At 42.2% G+C, this 20883-nt stretch overlaps 1 protein-coding gene across 3 annotated transcripts in view; it reads right to left on the reverse strand.

The window, feature by feature from the left end:
• STON2 (stonin 2) overlaps positions 1-20883 on the reverse strand; it is an 83956-nt gene that overhangs the window by 8631 nt on the left and 54442 nt on the right. For 2 of the 3 annotated variants that reach the window (XM_076345229.1, XM_076345228.1), the window contains exon 5: positions 3512-5347. In XM_076345229.1, the coding sequence (XP_076201344.1) occupies positions 3512-5347 (1836 nt within the window). Of the gene's footprint in view, positions 1-2833; positions 3103-3511; positions 5348-20883 lie in introns of those variants that run through there. The other variant, XM_076345230.1, reaches the window with a different exon arrangement.

Raw genomic sequence — 20883 nt, forward strand, 5'->3', positions numbered from 1 at the left:
TGTTCAACAGGTTCATTCAGAGCTCTTTCTCTAACGGACAAGTACACTTTTTAGTAAAATCAGGAGGAAATCAACAGACTGCTTTTGGTTTGCGTCTCTTGCTTCCTTGAGCTACTAAAATTTCATTCTGACAATCAAGGATCTGATAATAGAATTCATATATATGCATGGGTTATCGTGATTGGAGGGAATCTGTTCCAAATGACTCTGATGTCCCAACATGTTTGGATTAAAGGATTCAATTTACTTCAGAAAGTATACCAGGCAGCATGCCTTAGATTCACAGCCAAACTAGACCAAAGTTCAAATATCCAGATCCAAGGCTCTGCATAGAGGCTACATCCCTGCTCCGCTGGAAGAGTGTTTTCCCACGATCGAAGACCAGGTGGATATTTTCCTAATGTTCTGCTGGTGGATTAAAAAAAATCAAACATGTGGAGCCCAGCCAGCTGCAACTGAAGCTCTGCAGAGCCTGTAAATAGGCTTTCTTTATCAACTGCTTTGATCGTGTTAATTGTGAATATGAGAAGGGCAATAAAGTGTAACAAGCTGTTTTGGAAAGGATTTCAGCAATGTGCTTGGCAGAATTCAGTCTGTATTTTTTTCTTAGGTCAAATCATAGCCAGAGTACACACAGTCCTTCATTTGTCATATGCTTTTCAATGTCTAGTCACAGGCAGACACTTTGGCTACAAAATAATAGAGACTGTGCTGATAACAAGTTCCTATAGTGAGAGTGCAAAGGGCCCCATCCCATTAGAAAGCACAAAGAGAAAACATTTGGATAAGCCAGTGAAGCTGTGGAAATAATTCTTAATGATTTGGGCGCTAGGATACTACAACCTGAATGCAAGCAGTGAGCTTCAGGAGGGACCGGCTCTCCTTCCCCGCGGGGCTGTGGTACTGGCCGTCAGGCCAGGCCACAGGCAGGGCTGATGGTGTCATACGCCTCACATCTACACAGAGCCTGCACCAGTCTGCATTCGGGGAACGGAGTGAAGCACAAGAGGTCCAAGTGGCTACCTGGAGACCTCTGGAGTTCCTGGGATCGCGTTTGCAAGGGACTGATGTGTCAGAGCACACAACGTGGGTGAACAAAGGGTCTCACAGTAAGTCTACGCCTACATATGTACTTCTTTGATAGGCATACGGGGCTGGCAGATAGGCACGTGTGCTGGAGGGAGTCATGCAATGCATAGGCCCCAGGTCGTGTGGACAGGTTGTGTGGCCTCTGGAGGCAGGGTGGAGCTGGAGACCGTGGCTATGTGCAGCATTGCTCACCAGCCGGAGTGTGATGCCACCACCTCTCTCCTGCTCTGGAGTCCCAGACACCACAGCAGTTCATTAGTAGAGGACCCAGGGTGCTGTTAGGGGTGAGTTGCAGGTGCCACAGTAAGAGAGCATGAAGTGCGAGTCGGGAATATTTTTGTATTTAGTGCTTGAGAACTGCATCATTTATAGGGACTTTTGCAGATAGGTGGAGGTGAGTTATTATATGACTTGCGGGCAGGGCTAGATACAGCCAAGCATGCACAAGGCTGGGAGTAGGCCACACATCAGTATCATGTGGTCAGAAGTGTATGTGGTCCATCAGGCAAATCTGAGAAGGAGTGGGAATCAATGCTTTTGAGTACCACTTATATCCCTCTTTGTTTGCCATATACTTTGAGTAAGGAAAACCATGGGACAAGTACTGTCAAGAAATGTAAATAGTCCTTGAGAGGCAAGGTCAGATTTAAACTACACTTGGCCTGCCCTGTCATCACTTTGGGATTTCCTCTCTCTCACGTACTTCATGTGTCCTGGCCAAGACAGTGCTTGCAAGGCCTTTCCTTTCCCTGAAATTACATCTGACCTGACCGGAGGGGTGAGGACACTCTCTTCCTCTCAGGATGTAAACAAATACTAACTGCCCTGCGTTCTGCACAGTGACACTGATGGATCGACGCTCTGTGGCAGGGCTCCAACAGCAGTGCCAAGTCTGTGATGCATTTCCCCCTGACATGGGGTTTATATAATAAAGCCTCACACTGGGAGAGACGAGATCAAGGAAACAGGAGACATAGATCAACATCTCCCTCAAAGTTGTGATGGGTAAAGGAGCATCATCTCTCAGGAGGCAGTAGAGCCAGGAGTGCTGCCTCTTCTCCTAGTTTGCTGCCGGCATGTTCTGTGATTGTGTTAATGTTTGGGGGCTTTCGTTTCCCCAGCTGTAATGTCTGTATGGTATACGGAGATCTTTGGAGAGAAGATGCCACAGAAGGCCCAATTTCACAGCATCTCGTTCCCAGAGCTCACGCAGATGGCATAGTGAGATTTTCCTCACAAGCATGTTATTGCTCATAACCAGCCTGAGATTAATTTTTCATTGCGATATTTCTCTTGAGTTCCCAAGTTCTCTCTTCTTATGCCTCGCACTACAGAAAACACGGAGCCTTCACTTTTGTCAGTGATACCCTTCCGAATTTGTAACCTATGGTGTAAGCTGGCGTACTTGGGCTGAAATGTGATCCAAAAGATTAGAAGACTTGGATCACTGTTTTGCTGACACTATAGCTCAAACTCAGGAAAAACGTATGTCCTTAGAAAGTGCCAAATCTGGTACAACACTGAACTTTCAGGGAACACTGAATACGGAACCCCACCCAGTCACCCAGCTGCATTACTACAGCATTAATACTAAAGAGTGCATCTCATTTGTAAAAAGCTAGTCTAGATCAGAGAAATCAAGAAGTAGAATTCACTACGAATAAAAATAAACCTGAGTTGTCTAGCTTTATTGCACACTATGGATGAAAGGCAGGAAGTGGAATGACCGGCAGCTTGCTCGTATTATTTGAATGTTTAATTATGAACATGTTACTGGAAATACAAAGACTTGTGGGTTTTATGTTGGTATTCTCTCTTCAGGTTTAAGCAGTATTTACCTGTCTGCACTGATTACAGAAACATAGCCACAAACTGGTGTTTGGAAATTTTTTTTTTAAATGGTTGCACAATATCTTCTGTCCTCTTACAAACCCCATTCCAGACATTTTGTAGGCATTAGCTGTGGTATACGCGTTGAAATATATAGCATTGGCCCAGTATGCTTGACAATGCCTGGAAAAGAAATCACATGTGCTGGAACTACAGCAGTTTATCTGGTCCTGTCTTTCAGCCCTGTAGCATAGTATCTTGCCTTTGCAAGTTACCTGAAAAAGCCCTGCTTCCAGTAACAGTGCTAAGCACACAGAGATGTTTGATACCTAAGGTACTCATAAAAGCAGGGACAGAAGGCATATTTTTGCATCCGGAAAACCTAAACCCGTTTTTGTCATTAGCAATGTTTTTAGGATACGTAAAACTACTGCAATGAAGGGTCAGATAAATGCTTCATGCAACTAACTGATGTCTTTGGTATACTACAGAGGATGATTTATCCCTCACCACGTAAACCTAGTATTCCCTATCTTCCAAAATACTTAACTCCTTTTAATTTACTCCTGCAGAGATGGTATGCACCACTCACCTGAGTTTTTGTCAGGCAGTCGGTTTATCCTCCATACGATGGAATTAAAGGCATGCTCATATTTGGCAGTTCCCAAAGTTACTCTCATTACTGGCTCAGAACCAGACAGACTGGTTGATCCAAAAGTGGCCCCCTTGTTCACCTTGGCTTTCAAAGATTTCTCCCCCAGGACACTCTCCCTGCGGAAGTTCTTCACCCACTCATTTGGCACTGGGTAGCGGATCATCACATTTTCACAGGGGACCTGAGTTAAAGGGTCACGGTTGGAAGAGAACCCAGTGGACATCATCAGCCAGCTCTGCACCTCCACCTCAGCGCCATTGATGCTGGCAGCTGTCCTCAGAGTAAAAGGCAAAGTTTTCTCAGCAAAGACAGTTCTGAATCGCATCAGTTCAAACCGGCAGGCATCCAAGGGGTTGAACAGGATAATACGGGAGTTATTAAACATATCCTCATCCACACATGAATGGAACCGACAGCTGTACAGTTTAATCCACTTAGTGGTAGTAGTGGGCATAATATCCTGCCTTGCAACTATTTCATTCCCTTTGATCAGGACATCATTAAGGCCCAGCCTGCATTCTGCTAGGCCAGAAAGGAAGCTGAGAACATAGATATGGGTCAGCACACTGTGCTGGAGAATCACGCTGTCTCCTTTGGCCAAGATGCCATGAAACTCATCCCTGACATCAACCGTGATTTCTTCTTCTTGATAGTTTAGTCCCACTGTGCTCAAATCTGTTGATGAGGCTGGCAAGTTCATCAGTGTGTCTTGCACAGCACTGATGAAGCTAAGGAAGTCTTCATAATCTGTAGTCCCAAGCTTGATAATTTGCTCTCTCTCTGCTGTGTGAGCAATGGCTGGCTTAGGCTGATACTTCTTTTTCTCCTTGTAGGTTGTGCGGTCCAACCGCACACTGTGTATCCTTCCGTTCTCATCATAGTTCTGGAGTTTGCGCTCTGAAATCTCATGACTGATTTCAAGTTTGAATTCCCGGAAAGGCTTCTCCAGTCCTTTCTCATAAAAAAGCTGTATACATCCACTGTCAGTCAGCTTAACGTATATTGGTCCCCAGTGCCTGGATGACATAATGTTCTTCTTCTCTGGGATCCTGAGCATCATTGGCCATCCATCCTTTGGCTGAGCTGGTGTCAGGTTAAATAAGGCTGCATCCAGATCATATGGCATCATGGGGTCATCATCAGGCAAGGTAGGGCTGCTCACACGATCTGGATCTCCAATCTGGAGTTGCTTGAGCTGCTCTACAGCATCTGTGTGGGTTACACTTTTGTTTGCCTCATGGAAACTGATGGTATCAGGCTTTTGATGGAGAACAATGAGAGAGTCTCTTTGGCTTTTGCCTGGAGCACTGGAGACAGAAGAACTTTTGGAACGCCTGTCTCGCTCCTCGAAGAATGAGCTGAATGGATTGATGGGTGAGGGTTGGACATCTCGCAGAGATTCATCCAGGAAGGGATTAGTAGCACTCCATGGTGGTGTTTCAACAGAAGGCAACTTGGTTAAGGAGGAGAGATCTAGTTTTTGAATTTTGGAGAGGTCACCTAATGTGCTTTTAGGACGTTCTCTTTTCTTAAAAGATGTAGTGAGGTTAAAGTTAACATCTGGAGTCTGTGTTTCTGCAGGTGGGGTGTCTCTTTTCAAGGGAGAAAGGTTCTGCGGTGAAAAACTGACTTCATTGTCATCAAAAGTCACCCAGCTGGGAAAGCGAACTGTGGTTGGGGTAGATGAATGCCCATTCATGGAGGTGGTGTTCAGCTGCCAGTTGACAGCCTCCATATCTACCTCTTCATCTTCCTGGAGAGACGAGGAATTATCTTTAAAAAAAGAGGGGAGGGGAGGAAATTTCAGCTAATTATTCTGAAGTTACCTAGTTCTTTCCACTAAAAGAAAACCACAGTCTGCACAATAGTTTGCACGCTCAAAAAAGGTCTATTCATATGCTGGGCAAGAAAGATAATCAAAAGACTTGGCTAAAATGCTGAAGAGTCTGGAAAGAATTAATGAGGGAATAGATTCAGCCAGTTTTAAATGGACAGTTGAACACAGAAAAGGAATGCAGGGAGACATATGAAAGGAATGACAGCAATGATTGTATTGCTCTCATTCAAACATAATGACCTAAAAAAACCCCTTAGCCTACATATTGTAGTGATTTTTTAAAGCTTCCCTCTCTAAATTTTCAGGCTGCATTTCTTCTCTCCACTTATCTTCTGTCATTTGCCTGTTTTGTTCCTTCTCTCCTGTGTTCTCATTTTTTTCCTTTCTGTCCCCATACCCTTCGCTCTACAGAAGAATCCAGTAGGGAGAGGGAAAGAACATTGAGGAAGAGCACTTCTCCACTCTGTCCGCAGATACTTGTCTGCACATTTGCTGTTATCACAAAAGCACATGGGGATATGGTGAAGACACCATAAAAGGTGCCTAGGTGACATTTTTGCCCAGGATGTGTTCAGCAAAGAGACTCTGCAGCTTACCCAGTGGGAAAGAGTCTGCTAGTCCTTGGATGGCTCTGAAAAATCTCTTAGTGAAGCTGTGATCTAGGGATGTGTGTTAGGATAAGTAAAAACCTATTTTTTACTTGTATTGTGGAAGTTGTCCTCATCCTCTGTTAGGACACGGCACCTATGACCGCTATTTTCCTAGTCTCAGGCTCTCCCAAGACACTTCCCAGAAGCCTGCATCATACTGTGCTATTTCAATCCCAGCTCTCTCTGGAGGAGACAGTGGCAGTGTTAATAAGGTGTTTTCCAAAATGAGCATAAATTCTCAGAGTTCAGAAATTAAAGGGTTTTCTTCCCATTTTGTTCCCACTGGGCTAATGAATCAGAGTGCTCCTCAAAATGAGCAGCCAGCATAAAATTATACTCTGCATCTGCACCATGGGTTTGTTCTACGTATGATACAGCAGTGCTAGCATTTGTGCCTTTTGTTTCTGATAAATCTATAGATTCGATGTTTTACACAAGTCACTGTTCTTCAGTACAAGCAGAAAAGTGAGTGTAAAATGTAGCACTTTGGTATGGCTGTACACCTGTGATGTAAGCATATTTTACAACATTAACAACAACAACAACAAACTATTTAAGTCAATATTTAAACTGCTACCAGTTCCCCAAAAAGATGAGCTTCATTTCCATTCTGCCTCAACCATAATAGACAATTTGAATTTTTATTCCAGTTACCATTTAGAATATAAAACAGGGAATATTCATGTTAGCCAAAATCCTGCCATTAGCTCATTATAATGTCTAGGGTAACTTGATTTTCTGGGCCCCTCAGCTCAGCTGTATGGAAGTTCACCCAACCTTTTGATCTAAGGACAAAGCACATCGTGCAAGTTCTAAGGGTTATTATAATTGAGAATTATATATGAAGCAGAATGATACCCATTTGTTTTTCAGGCCACAATAATAACAAAGCAAAAACAAGAACAGATAGCTTTTACAGACTATCCATGCATTTCAAAGTGTATTTGAAAAGAAGTGCCACTATCTCAATTTCTCAGATTTTCTTCTCTACCCTGCCCTTTCACCCTCAGCTTTGCACAATGCCTCTCTGTAGTCCCTGCTACTGGTTGCACCACTGGGTACAGTGGTCGGTCCTTTATCTGCTAAGTTTTGCCACAAGACTATAAATAGATTTGTAGGGGAAAAAAACCAACAAGCCAACTGATTATCATCCACAACAGCACCCTAAGTGAGAAAGTAATAAAAAACCCAACAGGAATAATGTGACGACGTTCTGATCCTCAGGTCCACATGAATACCTTCTATGTTGTCTCATGTCTTTCCACTGTTGGTTAGCAAGCGTGTAATCCTCTGAAGCAAAGCAAAGGCAATGGAAAAATGTGATAAAAGTCTCTGTTTTTATGGTATTTCTGGCAAAACATTCCCCATTTCTTTTAGGACTTTTAAAAGTCCTGTGTTGATAAGATCAGGGTTTCTTAAGAGCGTACCGCCTCTTTGCCATCTGCAATTATAATTTTCCCCTTTCCTGTATCTTAGCTTTTGAATTGCAGAAACCAAATATGATTCCACAAATAAAGTATCAATACTTCTGGTAAGTTTGAGAGAGGCAGATGAGAAGACCTCCTTGAGAGTCCATGTGAAAAACACACAGAAATCACCTGACAAAATTTCTTTCTAAACTGAACAAGTTTTATAAAATAAATTGCTTATTTGATCCAGATGCCCACAAATACAGAAGAAACATTAAGAGAAGATGGCTTTGTAAATGTATGTATTTGTGTAATTTTATTTTTCTAGAAAAATCAATAAACTGTTATTTGATTTGATATGTGGAAGTGTCAAATCTGGGAAGTGAAATAATCTTTCTTTCCCAAACTAAAATCAAAAGTACGTCTTCTGCTGCCAAAGAACCATATGGTTGGGTTTACAAATATTTGAAGAATACAGAGGTGGTTCTAGAAAAGACAGGTTTTTAGCTTTGTCTGTAAGAGAATGACTAATAGCAGGGAGGATGAAAATAACAATGTGCTAATGCAGCTAAGCATCCAAAGAAAGTTCCTGAGAACTAGATGAAATAGTGTGTATATCCCAAGAGAAATATTGGCACCTCTGCTGCAAAGGCAAATACAGCATGCTGAAAAATCTAGAGGATGGCTTAGACAATGACTTGAGATTTTTCCCTTCCTGACTTTTGACGAGTTCCTGAACATGGGTGATAATGTTTAAAATGTGAATGTCCTTCAATTTGGCAGCACCCCAGTAGGTCTGGAAGAGGACACTTAAGAAAGCGATTCCTTAGATGAACGTTAAGTTCATTATTTTACTTCTTGCTTTCATAACTGTTTTCAAAATTCCTTCCTAAAAAATAAAATCAAAACAGTCACTTGCTGATGGGGTGTGGACAATCTTCAACCCAGAGTGACTCCTGACTGAGAAAGACTAGATCTGCATGAAAAAAGGAAGAAGTGATCAAAACAAAGCACTTTTTTTTTCCTTCCTGACCTTTGCTTTCCTAAGCAAATGACTTTGATAGGTGTTTACTTTGCAAAATTAAAATGTTTTAATTGTCTGACCTTGCCAGATTCCAACCTGACAGGTTGCTCCAGCCAGCTACAAAACACAGGAGCAGATTTACCAAGGAGGTGAAGGGGACAGTAGCTCTGTCTCCTTTCCCAGTGACACCAGCAACATGAGAGCTCTGGGGCAAGCAGCCTCAGGCTGCCCACACAACTATGCATCTCTCCATTCATTCCCCCACATAAGTGGTGCCTGCAACCAGCACTTGCCATACCTTACTACATACGTGCCTGAACATCATTACCAAGCCATTAAATAATTTGGAAGCTTAAGTCCCTGGTGAACAATAAAATGCCAACCTGCATTGTAAGTTGTTTGGTTTTTTTCCTATCCACAGGCTTCTTAATGTTTTGTTGGCTTTACAAGTGTTCAGTAGCAAAAGGGTTAATAATTTTGGTATGATAAACTGGTAAACAGTATTATGTTATAATGGATGTAGAACATCTCACTATGATCAGCCTTGTGACTCACTACAAGGAAAGAAGGCTTTGATTCTCTTTATTGTTTCATCTTTTCATTTTTCTGTTTAAACCATTTTGGCCACAGCCACCGGGTAATATCATGTTACTTATGCCTGGGGGAAAGGCAGCCATCCAGCTGCTAAAGGACATTGATATCGCAAACTGTTCATGACCGAAACTGTGCCACAGAAGTAGGAAGAAGATCTGAGAGTGTTACACACCTTTCAAAAAGAAAGGTAGATAACGACATTAAGAAATGGACCTGAGCAAAAGCCTGGATTTTGAAATTTCTGAGTACTCGTCTGTTTTGCCTCTTGACAGAAATTAGCTCAGAGCTTCATGGCGTGACTGTTTCTGTTACCTGAATATATGAATTTACATTTACTTCAAAAAGCTCTACTTTACACTTCAGTCTGTAGTACAGGCATAGCCTTAATATAGTCACACCTTCCAATGGGGTACTCGCTTCCTTGATGTAGCCAACACCAGTCCTTCAAAGTAAGTATTGCTAAGTTTTCTGTTGCCATAGCTGGATCTATTCTAGGACGCTTGCTGGGAAAGTAATCTACATAAAGTCCACCAGACATTGATATACAGGCAGGTAATGCTTCAGACTTGGCCTTTAAAGATCAGCCATGTCAAGAGGATGCCAGTTACAAAACCTGTACTGTCTCTATTCATAAGCAATGATAGAAAAGCAGAAAGCGCAGATAGACAGAATCTGGGAGAAATAATGAACTAGGTTGTCATGCAGTTATCTCTCCATGACAAAGGTTATACTTTCAGATACTTCTGTGATGTTCATATCTGGTCATTTCCTTGCATTTCTTTTCCATATCCAAGTCACAACAACTGTGTCTGTACACTTTTTTTTGGTGTTCCGTCATGTTTCTGATCCTCCCAAGACAGATAGCGTAGTTTAAAGCGAGTGGGCTATTGTTCTGAACTGATATAACCAGACTCCTATTTCCAGCTTGGCCACTGACCTGCTACGTGGCGCTGAGGAAAACGCCTCATCACTTTCACTCTTGCAGCTTCTGGTTCTCTTCCCACTTCTTGTAATTTTTGACTATAAGAGTCTTAAATGTGGAACAGTGATCGTTCCTCTGCACTACAGTATCCAGTGTGTTTCTAGGACTCTCACAGAACACAGTATAAGTGTGTAAACGTCACAGAGTTGGATATAAACCTATAAACTGATTCAATGAATATTTCTGTTATATCTATGCACTTGCAAAGAGTTTCAAGTCTGGTACAAGCCATGAAGCCAGGCCTGTTTTTCTAAGCTTTCCTGTTTACCACAGCTCTGTTAATGGTGGAAGGTCAAATGTGTTACTGCTGCAGACATCAGCGTTAACTTTCTCTAGCTAAACAAAGCTACAGTAGAAAAGTCCCATGGAAATCAGTTGCAAGAATCTGCAACTCAAAGCACAGAAAGCTTCTTGTCTATGGGAAGTTACTACCCGCTTATTTTGCACAGAGGATATCCCTGTGAGGATAACGATTACTACCTCCACATGCTTCCTGGGTACCTATGCTATCAATCAGCGTATGGTAACATTAAGGGAATACCTAGAAGTGTCTTCTCCCAGCTTGCAGGACACACTCTTCCCATGAGCTTCAGAATAGACTTTGGAGACAGAAGAAGAGGCAATTACCTTGCCTCCTTGCAAGAGGATTATGGGGAGGGGCTGGAAAGCCTCAAACTCCTTGAGCACCAACACCCAACAGGCTGGAAGGTACATTTGTAAGCATTACTGCAGATTCTGAGTGTCTCTGGAAGATCTGACGTGTGGAAGAGATGACTGCTCACACAGTCCTTGCCCTCCACTCCTGCTGCTCAACACCCCACATAGCAAAATCTAACAGCAATCTAGTTCTCCAGCGCGTTGAACTGTTAATACAAAAGTTATGATTTTAACTTCATACTTTATGGCACAGCTAAGAGACATTTCAAAATCATCACAGACTAAGTAACCAGCAGGAGAAGGCGCAAGATGAAAGACTGAAGTCACAGACTTGATCTCTACGGTTCCCTTTCTTATCCCTTCTCCTCCTCTCACCTGACAGGCTTCTCAGATCACGTTGAATGGATTCATCCTTAGATAACTTTTGAGTTCATCATACTCTGTCATATTCTATCACTACATCCCTTTGAACTTGGGTGTCTAAATTCAGGCTATGTAAATCAGTGGCCTGATTAAACCTAGTGTAGTTTTATCCCAAATCTGCAGTAGTTCTAATCTGAAGTACTAAATAGTCTGTTTCCAGCAGTGGGTTAATGACTACTTACATATGATTCCTGTTGCTTGGTTAACTATTGCAAATTCATCACAGGTCCCAAAAGAAGTTTAATTGTCAAAAGAAGTCATCTGAAGTTACAAAGAAGCTATATCACAGAGCTTCCAGCTCTATTTAAAACACAGTGAATTCCATCTACGTTCAATTAATTTATCCCCACGAGTCTCTAATCTTTATAAGAACTGCTATATTTCATTTTAAATGGAAGCCATCATGTGGATACTAAACTGAAGATGAAATACAAGCAAATTATGACTCAGCCTCTCACAGCTAGATTGCAGCAGTCCTCGTACTGCAAGAAAACTGTTGAAAAGGACTGTCCTCCATGTACTAAAGGACCCTAGAAGTTTTTGTGGACTTTGTTGATGTTTTGACATTTTCATTATTCTACAGCTACACAAACATATGTATTTATGAGAAGGTAGGACTACTGCATTTCAGGCATTGGTTCTCACCGTGCTTCGTTGCCCTAAATTATTTGCCTTGTGCCTCCTTCACTGACATTGCCTCTTGCTGCTTGGCAAGGGAAAAGAACATCTTCCCAACAACCAAGCCTGACCTAACTATTAAGAAACTGGTATCAGAGTACCCATAAGAACAGTGGTAGTTGCAGCTGGAAGTTTCATTGCAACCAGCTATGTATGATACTACCCGAGTGCCTTTTTTTGTCTCACCTGTTTTCCGCTCCTCTGTTTATCTTTATTCAATTGGAGAAACTAATTAAATGAAGCCTGAAATTCAGTCAGAGCCCTGTCATTATTCCTTGAGTAAAGAAAATGTTCAACATAACAAAATCAGTTTGCAACTTATAACTTTCCTGCATGATTTAATTTAAAAATACTCAATATTTTTACTGTGCTATGTTTACTGAGTAGTTAAAACTCTGGCTTATGAAAAAAAACATTTCAGATGTGATATGGAATAACTGAAACAATATTTCAGCAACTCATAATCTATGTACAGTTAACTCTCCTTTTCCTTGTACAGATCTCAGCTATGCCATCTGCTCTCAGCTATAACTACAGTTTTGTAAAAGTTTCTTACATGTTCTACAGTCTGTACTGTGCAGTAGGTTAGGCAATCAGAATGGATCTGGCTAGTCTTAAAACAAAACCAAGCATCTGTAATGCACCTCGTGCACAAAACTGGTAAATTAGATTCCTATAGCAGATGTCCATATTCAGAAAACGTGCTTTCCAAATATACTGTTTAGGTTTTAGTCTGTAAACACTTAGAAGTTAGTGTACTAATACTCTTAGACAGAATTACATTCAAGAACAAACACACAGCCTATCCAGAAATCACCAAAATATTGCAGCAAATATAGATATATAGCTTTGAAATATAAGTGCCTATATGCCTGGGTCTCCAATTAATACTAATTTATCATTTGAACAGCAGATACCAAATTAGACATAGCTCATGCAAGTCATGGACAAGGTTGTTAGTGTCTTGAAGAAACTGTTAGATCTTCACATCAGGTAGGAATTACGTGGCAATAAGTTAGAGGCAATAAGGAACTTCAAAAGGAAAAACTCTCCTAGCTATAGCTAGAAGACATTAGGTACTCTAAGAAAAAGCATTATTTATCATTTAAACCCAGCTTGCTTTTATTTTTTTTTCAGTATAGAAGGCTATTTAGAAAGAAATTGAAGTAAATATGTTTTGTTCTTGTAACATACTTATAAAAAGTGGAGTTGTTCTCTTACGTGTTAAACAATGGTAGTGAATGGGTCCCAAAACTATTACAGAAAAGAAGGCTTTTTGATTTAAACCCATTTGAGAGTCACAGATCTAGAAAGCACGTTTTTCCTAAAGATCAGTTCATGTGCTTCCATTAGCTGGCCAGAAGGTGGTACATTAAGACTGATATAATTAGAGGAAGTCTTCAAGATTTTTACAAGATTTAGACAAGACTATGCCTGTTCAAAGAATTCACAATATATATGTGACATAATACTATTGTTTTATAATTAGGAATCATTTGAGCCAAGTTGTGAACAGATCTCACGTAAGTGGTGGAGAAAGCATTAAAACCGGCTTGTTTTTCCTTAGAACTTAATTCTATTAAACAAACATAATATAAAGTAAACATCTTAGCAACTAAGCATACCTACATGATTCATTACAAAGCAACTTCGTTTTCATCCCTGAAGACATAGCATAGATATGACTGACATATTTTTACCACTATGTCATCTAACTTTGTTCTCAGCAAGGTGTGCTCAGTCCAGAGGTTACCAAGACTATGACTACCCCAGCCTTAGTCATTATTACTACCAGTGGAGTACCTACGCTCCCAGTTTGGCTAGGCTAGACAAAGCCTGTGTGAGAGGGGACAGAGCAGAGCTGGGAAATACAAAGCTGAACCTGTTCCAGCAGAGGGATCGATATGAGAGTGACAGGTTCTCTGGAGAAGAACGAATCCCTCTGCTTCATCTTTTATCCAGAAGGAGAACAAGGAGCAAATGAGAACAACAGAAGACACGTGCATGACATTTTTCAAAAGCAGTTCCTTTCAAAGTACATTGGCTAAGATAAACGAAGTCAGTTTGCCTCTGAATGTACTTTGGACTTTGCTTCTACCCACAGAGGTCTGCCTCCCCCTGATTTTAATCAGCAGTACATAGAGCATATCCTTCAATAGTGGAACTGCCACTGAGATGAGACCAGGGAGCTTGTGAAGAAATATTCTGAGAGCAAATAAGGAAAGAGAAATGCTGCTGCTAGCCCAGGATGTTTCAGGAAGTTCATGATATTTGGCAAGCAGAATAAATCTGTAGCCAAGCCTACAAATGCAAAGACAAGCCCACTCCATCTTGGAGGAGCCAATACTAACATGCGTTGAACAAGCTCTCGTTTGCAAAGAGCAGTTACATAAATCTCTCATACACAGACAATACGCTACTTCATTATGTCATAATTTTACAAGCAATATGTAATGGACTGGTAGCAAAATACAGAGGCTGGCAGACCTCTTAAGTTTTGTCTTCAGTGCTTGAGATAGTACCATGTGGAATAAGCCCAACATTTGCAGGGCCAGACTGCAGGTGGCAATGTGCCAGCTAGTGGATCCTCTCAGAGTTTGGGGTCCCATTAAGCGGCATAACCTTTGACTGCAAAGCAACACACTGTGGCCTCATGCATCAAGTTATGGATCCAAAAGGCAGCTGCAGTATTGCATAAGCACGGGGGTCTGACTCTGTCGAATAAATGCGAGAAATGTTCCCATAGCCATAGGAAAATTGAAGGCAGGAGACCATCATGTGTGTTAGATGTCTGAAACAGTCTGGGTTTGCTATTGCCAGTCCATCAATTCAGAAACTGTACTGGTAGTGACCACAAATGGTAACACCAGCTTGTGACAACTTGGTAGTTGGTGCAAAATAATTGGCTGATCTCTGATTCCTAGGTGGGCAGTTCCTGCATGACTGAAGCCCACATCACCCCACCTATCTGCTCAGTCTTGTGCCGATTCTGTAGCAAAAAAAGACAAGTCAGTACACAGGGATGTCAAATAAGCCTGTCCCGGTGCTGAACTCACTGCTTACAAAAATAAACACTGATGTCCATATGCGCACATCATTTAGGAGGAGGCAGGACAAGGTATATCAGGGAGAGAAGGAATGTGTTTTGCTTGATGACTGACATAAAAAGGTACAAAATTAAAATTTATATTGATAGAAAAAGATTTAAACCTCTACACTGCAGAGAAAAAAGTCATGGGGGAAAGAGGAGAAAAAACAGACATTTGTCATTTTACATCTTCAAAACGCACTATTGCCCAACACTTCTGGCTCCCCACAACGTTTAAAAATAGTAGCACTAACTTCCTTGTTCCTGCACCCAAGGCATTTCCCAGGATCAAGTTTTATATCATATCAAGTCAGCAGCTCACATCCTGTCTGCCAGATTTGTCTGCATATCTCAGGTTATCCGGGCAAGAGGTAATCTCATATTTGTACTACCTTTACCCTGAGCAATATCAAAATGATTTACAAGTTATGCCATTGCTGTTATTTCAAAAAACCCAAAGACTCATTTGCCAATTTCTAATGTAAGGCTCTGTGGAAACTTCAACTTCAGCTACATATTTTAATAATTTAGTTACCTGGTTAACAGTAAAGACAGATTTGTTCCATAGACAACACAACTGATACATACTTATAAATGATGGCAGTTAACAGTGCTCCACTTTTGCCTGAAGCTTATGCTAATATTTTCCCCCCTGTAGCTTGTCACGCAAACATTTTCTGTTTAAAGTGCAGAGAAAACCATGTAACTATGTGAGGGTAGCCAGTTTGGCCAGTCCTTCTCGACTCAAAGCATGTGGGAGCTCCAGGCTACAGTGAAGTTTTATGAATTAACAAGTGAGGTGCTCAATGCAAAGGTGAGAGGAGCTACAGCAAAGCCGTGTGTAGGTAAAGTTCTTTTTTTTTTTTAATTCCTGGAGGGATTTTTGACACATAATGCAAAGGACTGAAGGAGACTAGCTGGAAACAGTGTGAGAAAACAGAAAAGACAGCCTGATCTACGTTTAATGCCTGACCCATATCAGATGTTGCTGAGGATGCACCTGCCAAAGCAACAGCCCCACCCTCAACAAATAATGATAATTACAGGTGCTTGAGAAGCAGCATGATGCCAAGGATACGACATAGGAATGGGCTGCAAAAGGCCTAGGTGCTAATCTGAACTATGTGACCTTCAGCTAGCAATTTATGCCCTCCGTTCCACAAGTCGTCTCTCTGTAGCAAAGCAAAAATACTGATGTAAGGAAAGTGTTAATGGTTGTTGTCAAGTGGGTTTGATGAACAGGCTATCATAAGTCATGTGAAAGCTTGTGGGCTTTCTAGGGACTATGCTAGGACTGGCCATGAACTGCAAGCAGAAATGCTGGGAATTTGCTTCTTACCGTTTGTTCCTCCCAAACGCTGAGAAACAGAGCACTGTCCACATTATTTACAAGGTAGAAGGATTCCACTAAAAATACTGGAGGCGAGCCAAAAAGGCCTCTAGTACCAGTCAGCAGTACTCTCTCCTGAGATATAAGTATGACAAATACTGTGAAAGGGAGAGTGTGTACCGCACGGCTCCCTCTGCCAAGATTGACCTCATATTAATTGGGGGGAACACTGATGATGGATAGAAAGAATCTCTCTTACTAGCTCTCAATGGAAACTATCATATGAATTAATGATTTAAAATACAGTTATTTTTAATGCATCTGCCTTGCACAATGTTGCAACACAAAATTATGATCTGGCAGACATATTCTTATTAAAAAAAATACAGAAAATACCCCTATTATTTTGTTAGAAAAAACAGTGTCTTTCATGCCTGATTTTTCTTCAGGTAGGCAGCAAGGACTGGGACAAAGAAAGGCCTGAGACACTGAGATCGAGTGATAAAGTGGGCTGGAGAACATTTATAAAATGAAAAGAAATTTGGGATTTTTTCCAGGAGTGTAAGGTGAGCATGGGGTTGCTCCTCACCCTGCGCTGTAAGGGCATGAGGACTACTTATACCCGTTCTTTTAAACTGTGCACCTGAAAGACCTAAGTGTTTGCTCAAGTAGAAATTGGGATGACAAAAGTAGGGCCTATGGGGCTGCTCAGAGATCCCAAACAAGAAAAGCTTTGCATCGAGTGAAAATACCGAGAAAAACCCTGGAGTTTCCAGTTACCGAGACTTTGGAAAGCAGAGTCTTGCTGCAATAGATACTGAAACATGCTTGTTACAGTCAGATAGGCACTACTTTATTCTGGAAATAAACTTGGTCTTCAAAAGCCGTATTACGCTCTTACTAAAGCAGTTGCAGGGTTGAGTCAGGGTGCTGCACTGCTGTTTCTCACCTCTTGATGCCTTTAAAGATGTGGTTTGGATATATGCCGAGCAAGATGGTTTAGGGAGACAGGACATAGTAAGGAGAAATATTCCCACTGGTGATAACCTAACTTTAGCCTCCTTTATGGTGACACTTAAAGACTGTTCTCAGTTTTTGTCCGTCCAGGAAAACTATAATAATGTTACAAGGGTTGTCTTGGAGAGTGTTTCGGGCAGCACAGCAGTGTCAGCAGAGCGTGCCTGCCCTGCCAGTCTGACTAGCACAACCACACTAACGACAACTTCAGCCAACTTCGGAAACTAACGGAGCTGACCCAGCTCACCCTTTGTATGCACATAACAAAAGGACTCCCAAGGATGGCGGAAGACAGAAAACTTGTCAGCACGTTCACCTAACTACATTTTAGTTAACTGCTCCTGCTATAAGGCCCTCTGACCCAGACTGAGAATCTTGTTATCATCCCATGGTGCTATCAGCACCTCATCTCCAACCTCAAGGCAGCTGCCGAACAGCCTGGGAAGCTGTTATGAGGGAATGGCTTGTTTTACGACGTACTGCTCTGATTGATGAGGCTGTTCCCCCCTTTCCACGCTCATCTGTTCCAGGTCTGGGACTCCCTTAGTGCAGCCTTTTCCTTCAGCCCAGGCTCCCACCATAAAAGCCCAGCTGTTGTGCAGCTATTCACAATTGCAGGAAATCAACAGAACCGAATACTGGGCTGTTATCTTTTTTATGTCATTTGGAGTTTTGTTTTTCCTTTTTCTATGTGTGTGGAGCCACCATGGTACACAAGATTATTCAGGGTCACTCCACAGAAGCAGCCGTACAGAAATGATCCAACAAGCCATTTCTTCCTCTCTCCCTTGGGCCATGCTGGTGTGATTACAGCGAACAGAAAGGCATGGGCCTCACTGTTAAATGTGAGAGTGTGACCAAAAGAGACCCACGCGTGAAGAATGGAAAGACATAACTCACGATGTTATCACAGCGCTCTGTGGCGAGAAGTGAAGAGGAAACCCATGCTTCCTTCCTCTCTGCAGAAATCGTAACTTCCCGTCTTCCCATCTCTAGCAGACATCTTCCCTCCAAGCTACGATTCTGCCTGGGGGCAAAACACAGGGTGTACAGGGCCCAAATTCCCTTATGCTAGTCCTGCATAACTTCTCAGCCACGCCGATTTCTTCTCTTACTGATAACTTTTAGCTTCCCCCATCACTGCCTAGTCTTAGCTGCGTGTCTTCTTTCTTCCCTAAATGATGCTCCCCATTCTTTTGATGGGGATGCAGAGGGGGAGGAATTCAGCTAGTGGCTTTGCCAAGTCATCTCTTTTTCTTTGTAAGATAGAGACAAAGAGTGGAAAACATTAAAATAATCCTGTGGAGAAGTAAAGAAGAGAGCCCAAACGTCAGCCATCTCAGTTAGTGACCCCCTTGCCATATACGTGTATACACACACACACAGATATACATGAGAGAATAAGTTGCCAGCTTTAAAGGTGACGAACAAGGAATCGTGAAAATTTCTGTCCTGGGGTAGCAGTTACTAGGAATTAGGCAGGGTACCGGGGCTGGATGGGATGGAGCTCTGATAGTGTCAGGGCAATCCCTGTATGAAATACACCACCGAAAGCTAAACGGAAATAAACTTCCGCATTCTTGAAATGTGGACGAGACCTAGCAGGTCTTCAGGGTACAGGACAAGATTAGGGGGGGAGGAAAAAAATATGGACAACATGATACGAAACCTTACTGCCTGTATCACCAAACTGTGCAGCTGGTTTGGTGGCGGCTGAGAGACAAGAGCTGAGCACTGAATGTGAGCGATGTGAAGGAAAACAACAGGGGCCCCACAGCTGCTGTGCCCTGTAAACAAAGCATGGCTTTCTGAAGGGCCATGTGAGATTTCGCAGAAGAGCCCTAAAAGAACTGAGGTCTGCCCGAAGGAAGCAACAGGGATTAGAGTAACGAGGAACATAGGATAATAAGATAATATGAGGACTTTATTGAGCTTGAAAAGAAAGGTACCCAGACTATAAAATGAAAAAATAATTATTAATGTATTCCTATAAACAGATCAAATGGACATTCAAGAAATGAATGGGCAACAAACACTTAACAGGTAATTAAAGTACCCTAAAGCAATATCTTATTATATAGTGGCACTGACTGTCGCAGGAGATTTGAGAGGAGCTGTCTAAGAACAACACTGCTATGGAGAAGAATGACTGCCTCAGTTCACTAGTGAGTGTTATATTTGAACGTTTCAAGAAATAATGTGATCACTTCCTAGGAAAAGAGATTTTTCTTCATGAGATAACATTGCAGAATTGTTTCAGTACATCATGGAAATGGGGGGGGACGGGGGACTTTTTTGCCCACTGGCTTACTTGGGTACGGTGGATAAAGTACTTAGATAAAGTGTCAGAAATAGATGTCAAATGAAAATGTACCATCAGCTGACTTCTACTAGGTTAACAAGTCAGATGAAATATCTAATGGGGCTTAGGAACATGATCTGATCTGATCTTTTGTGCTGCATCTCCCCAGTTCAGAGATTCATACCACTCAACTAGGTCACATCGAGGTGAAACGGTGGAAACAAAAAGACCAGTCACGTGGAGAAGGACGTACACCTTATGAAAGCTTTGAATTTAACATCTCTCGTGAAATGGCATTTCTTGTAGGATTCGTTAAGGAACATGCATATGAGCGCTTGAAGTCATGACAGAGAATTCTGCTCTTGGTCTGGCTTAATGAAAGCGCGTTTCTGCTTGGGACAAGGAAAGAGATTGTACTGGGAGGGAGTGTGTTTATCTGAACCAGAATTTTAATGCTCTAGAAATGCTGACAGCTTGGAAGATTAAATCCTGTATTTACTAACTCAGCAGTATCCTCCCCCCCAAATTTCCCCATCATCGGCGCACCACAACGTAAGGGAGCAACCTTAGAAAACAAGGTATCTGCTTGACACGTGGCGAAATCTGTGCTTGAGCTCTCTGAACTGGGATGTGAACAAAACTGTTCCTTGGGGTCAACTCTGCTGGTGATTTTGGATATGAAAATTGGTTCACCCATAAAGCAAACTGAAACCCAACTCTTTTATTATAGGATCTGAGCAGCTGTCAGATGGCAGCAGCCTGACTACACTGGGGTAAAAACTGCGCCACACAGTCCTGTGGGCAAGCCAGTCTCATTGTAAATAGTTTCATGAGGCATCAGGAAGCAATTACCGAATCCCAGCAAAACCTAATTATGCCCCCTCTCCTCCTTCATGAGCTATCATTTAGGAGAAGCCAGAATTATTTTTCTCCTCTCTCCCCTACAGTTAAAACATAAGCTAAGAGATTCCCCCCCCCCCCCCCTTAAACTTTTAGCCCGGTTTAGTCCCTTCTTTGTGCCGGGCCTTTTGTCTTCGGGGAAGAGGCTGCCTTCGCTGGAAGCTGGTGGAAAGACAACTGTCCGGCAGACAATAAAGCTGTCTGCAAACCAGACATTTCTGAATAGAGGCAGGGATGGCCGAGACAGAGGCATTCCCAACCTGTTGCTATAGCAGCGGGGTGAACGGGCAGGACCGGCGGGCCGGTGGCTGCCCCCCACCATCGGGGCTGCCCCACCGCCTGGCCACGGGCTGTGCGCAGACGATAATGAATAGGAAGAAATGTTAACCCCTGCTTGCCCTCCACCAGCAAGGGGAAG

This window comes from Aptenodytes patagonicus, chromosome 7 (assembly GCF_965638725.1).
Source record: "Aptenodytes patagonicus chromosome 7, bAptPat1.pri.cur, whole genome shotgun sequence".
NCBI lineage: Eukaryota > Metazoa > Chordata > Aves > Sphenisciformes > Spheniscidae > Aptenodytes > Aptenodytes patagonicus.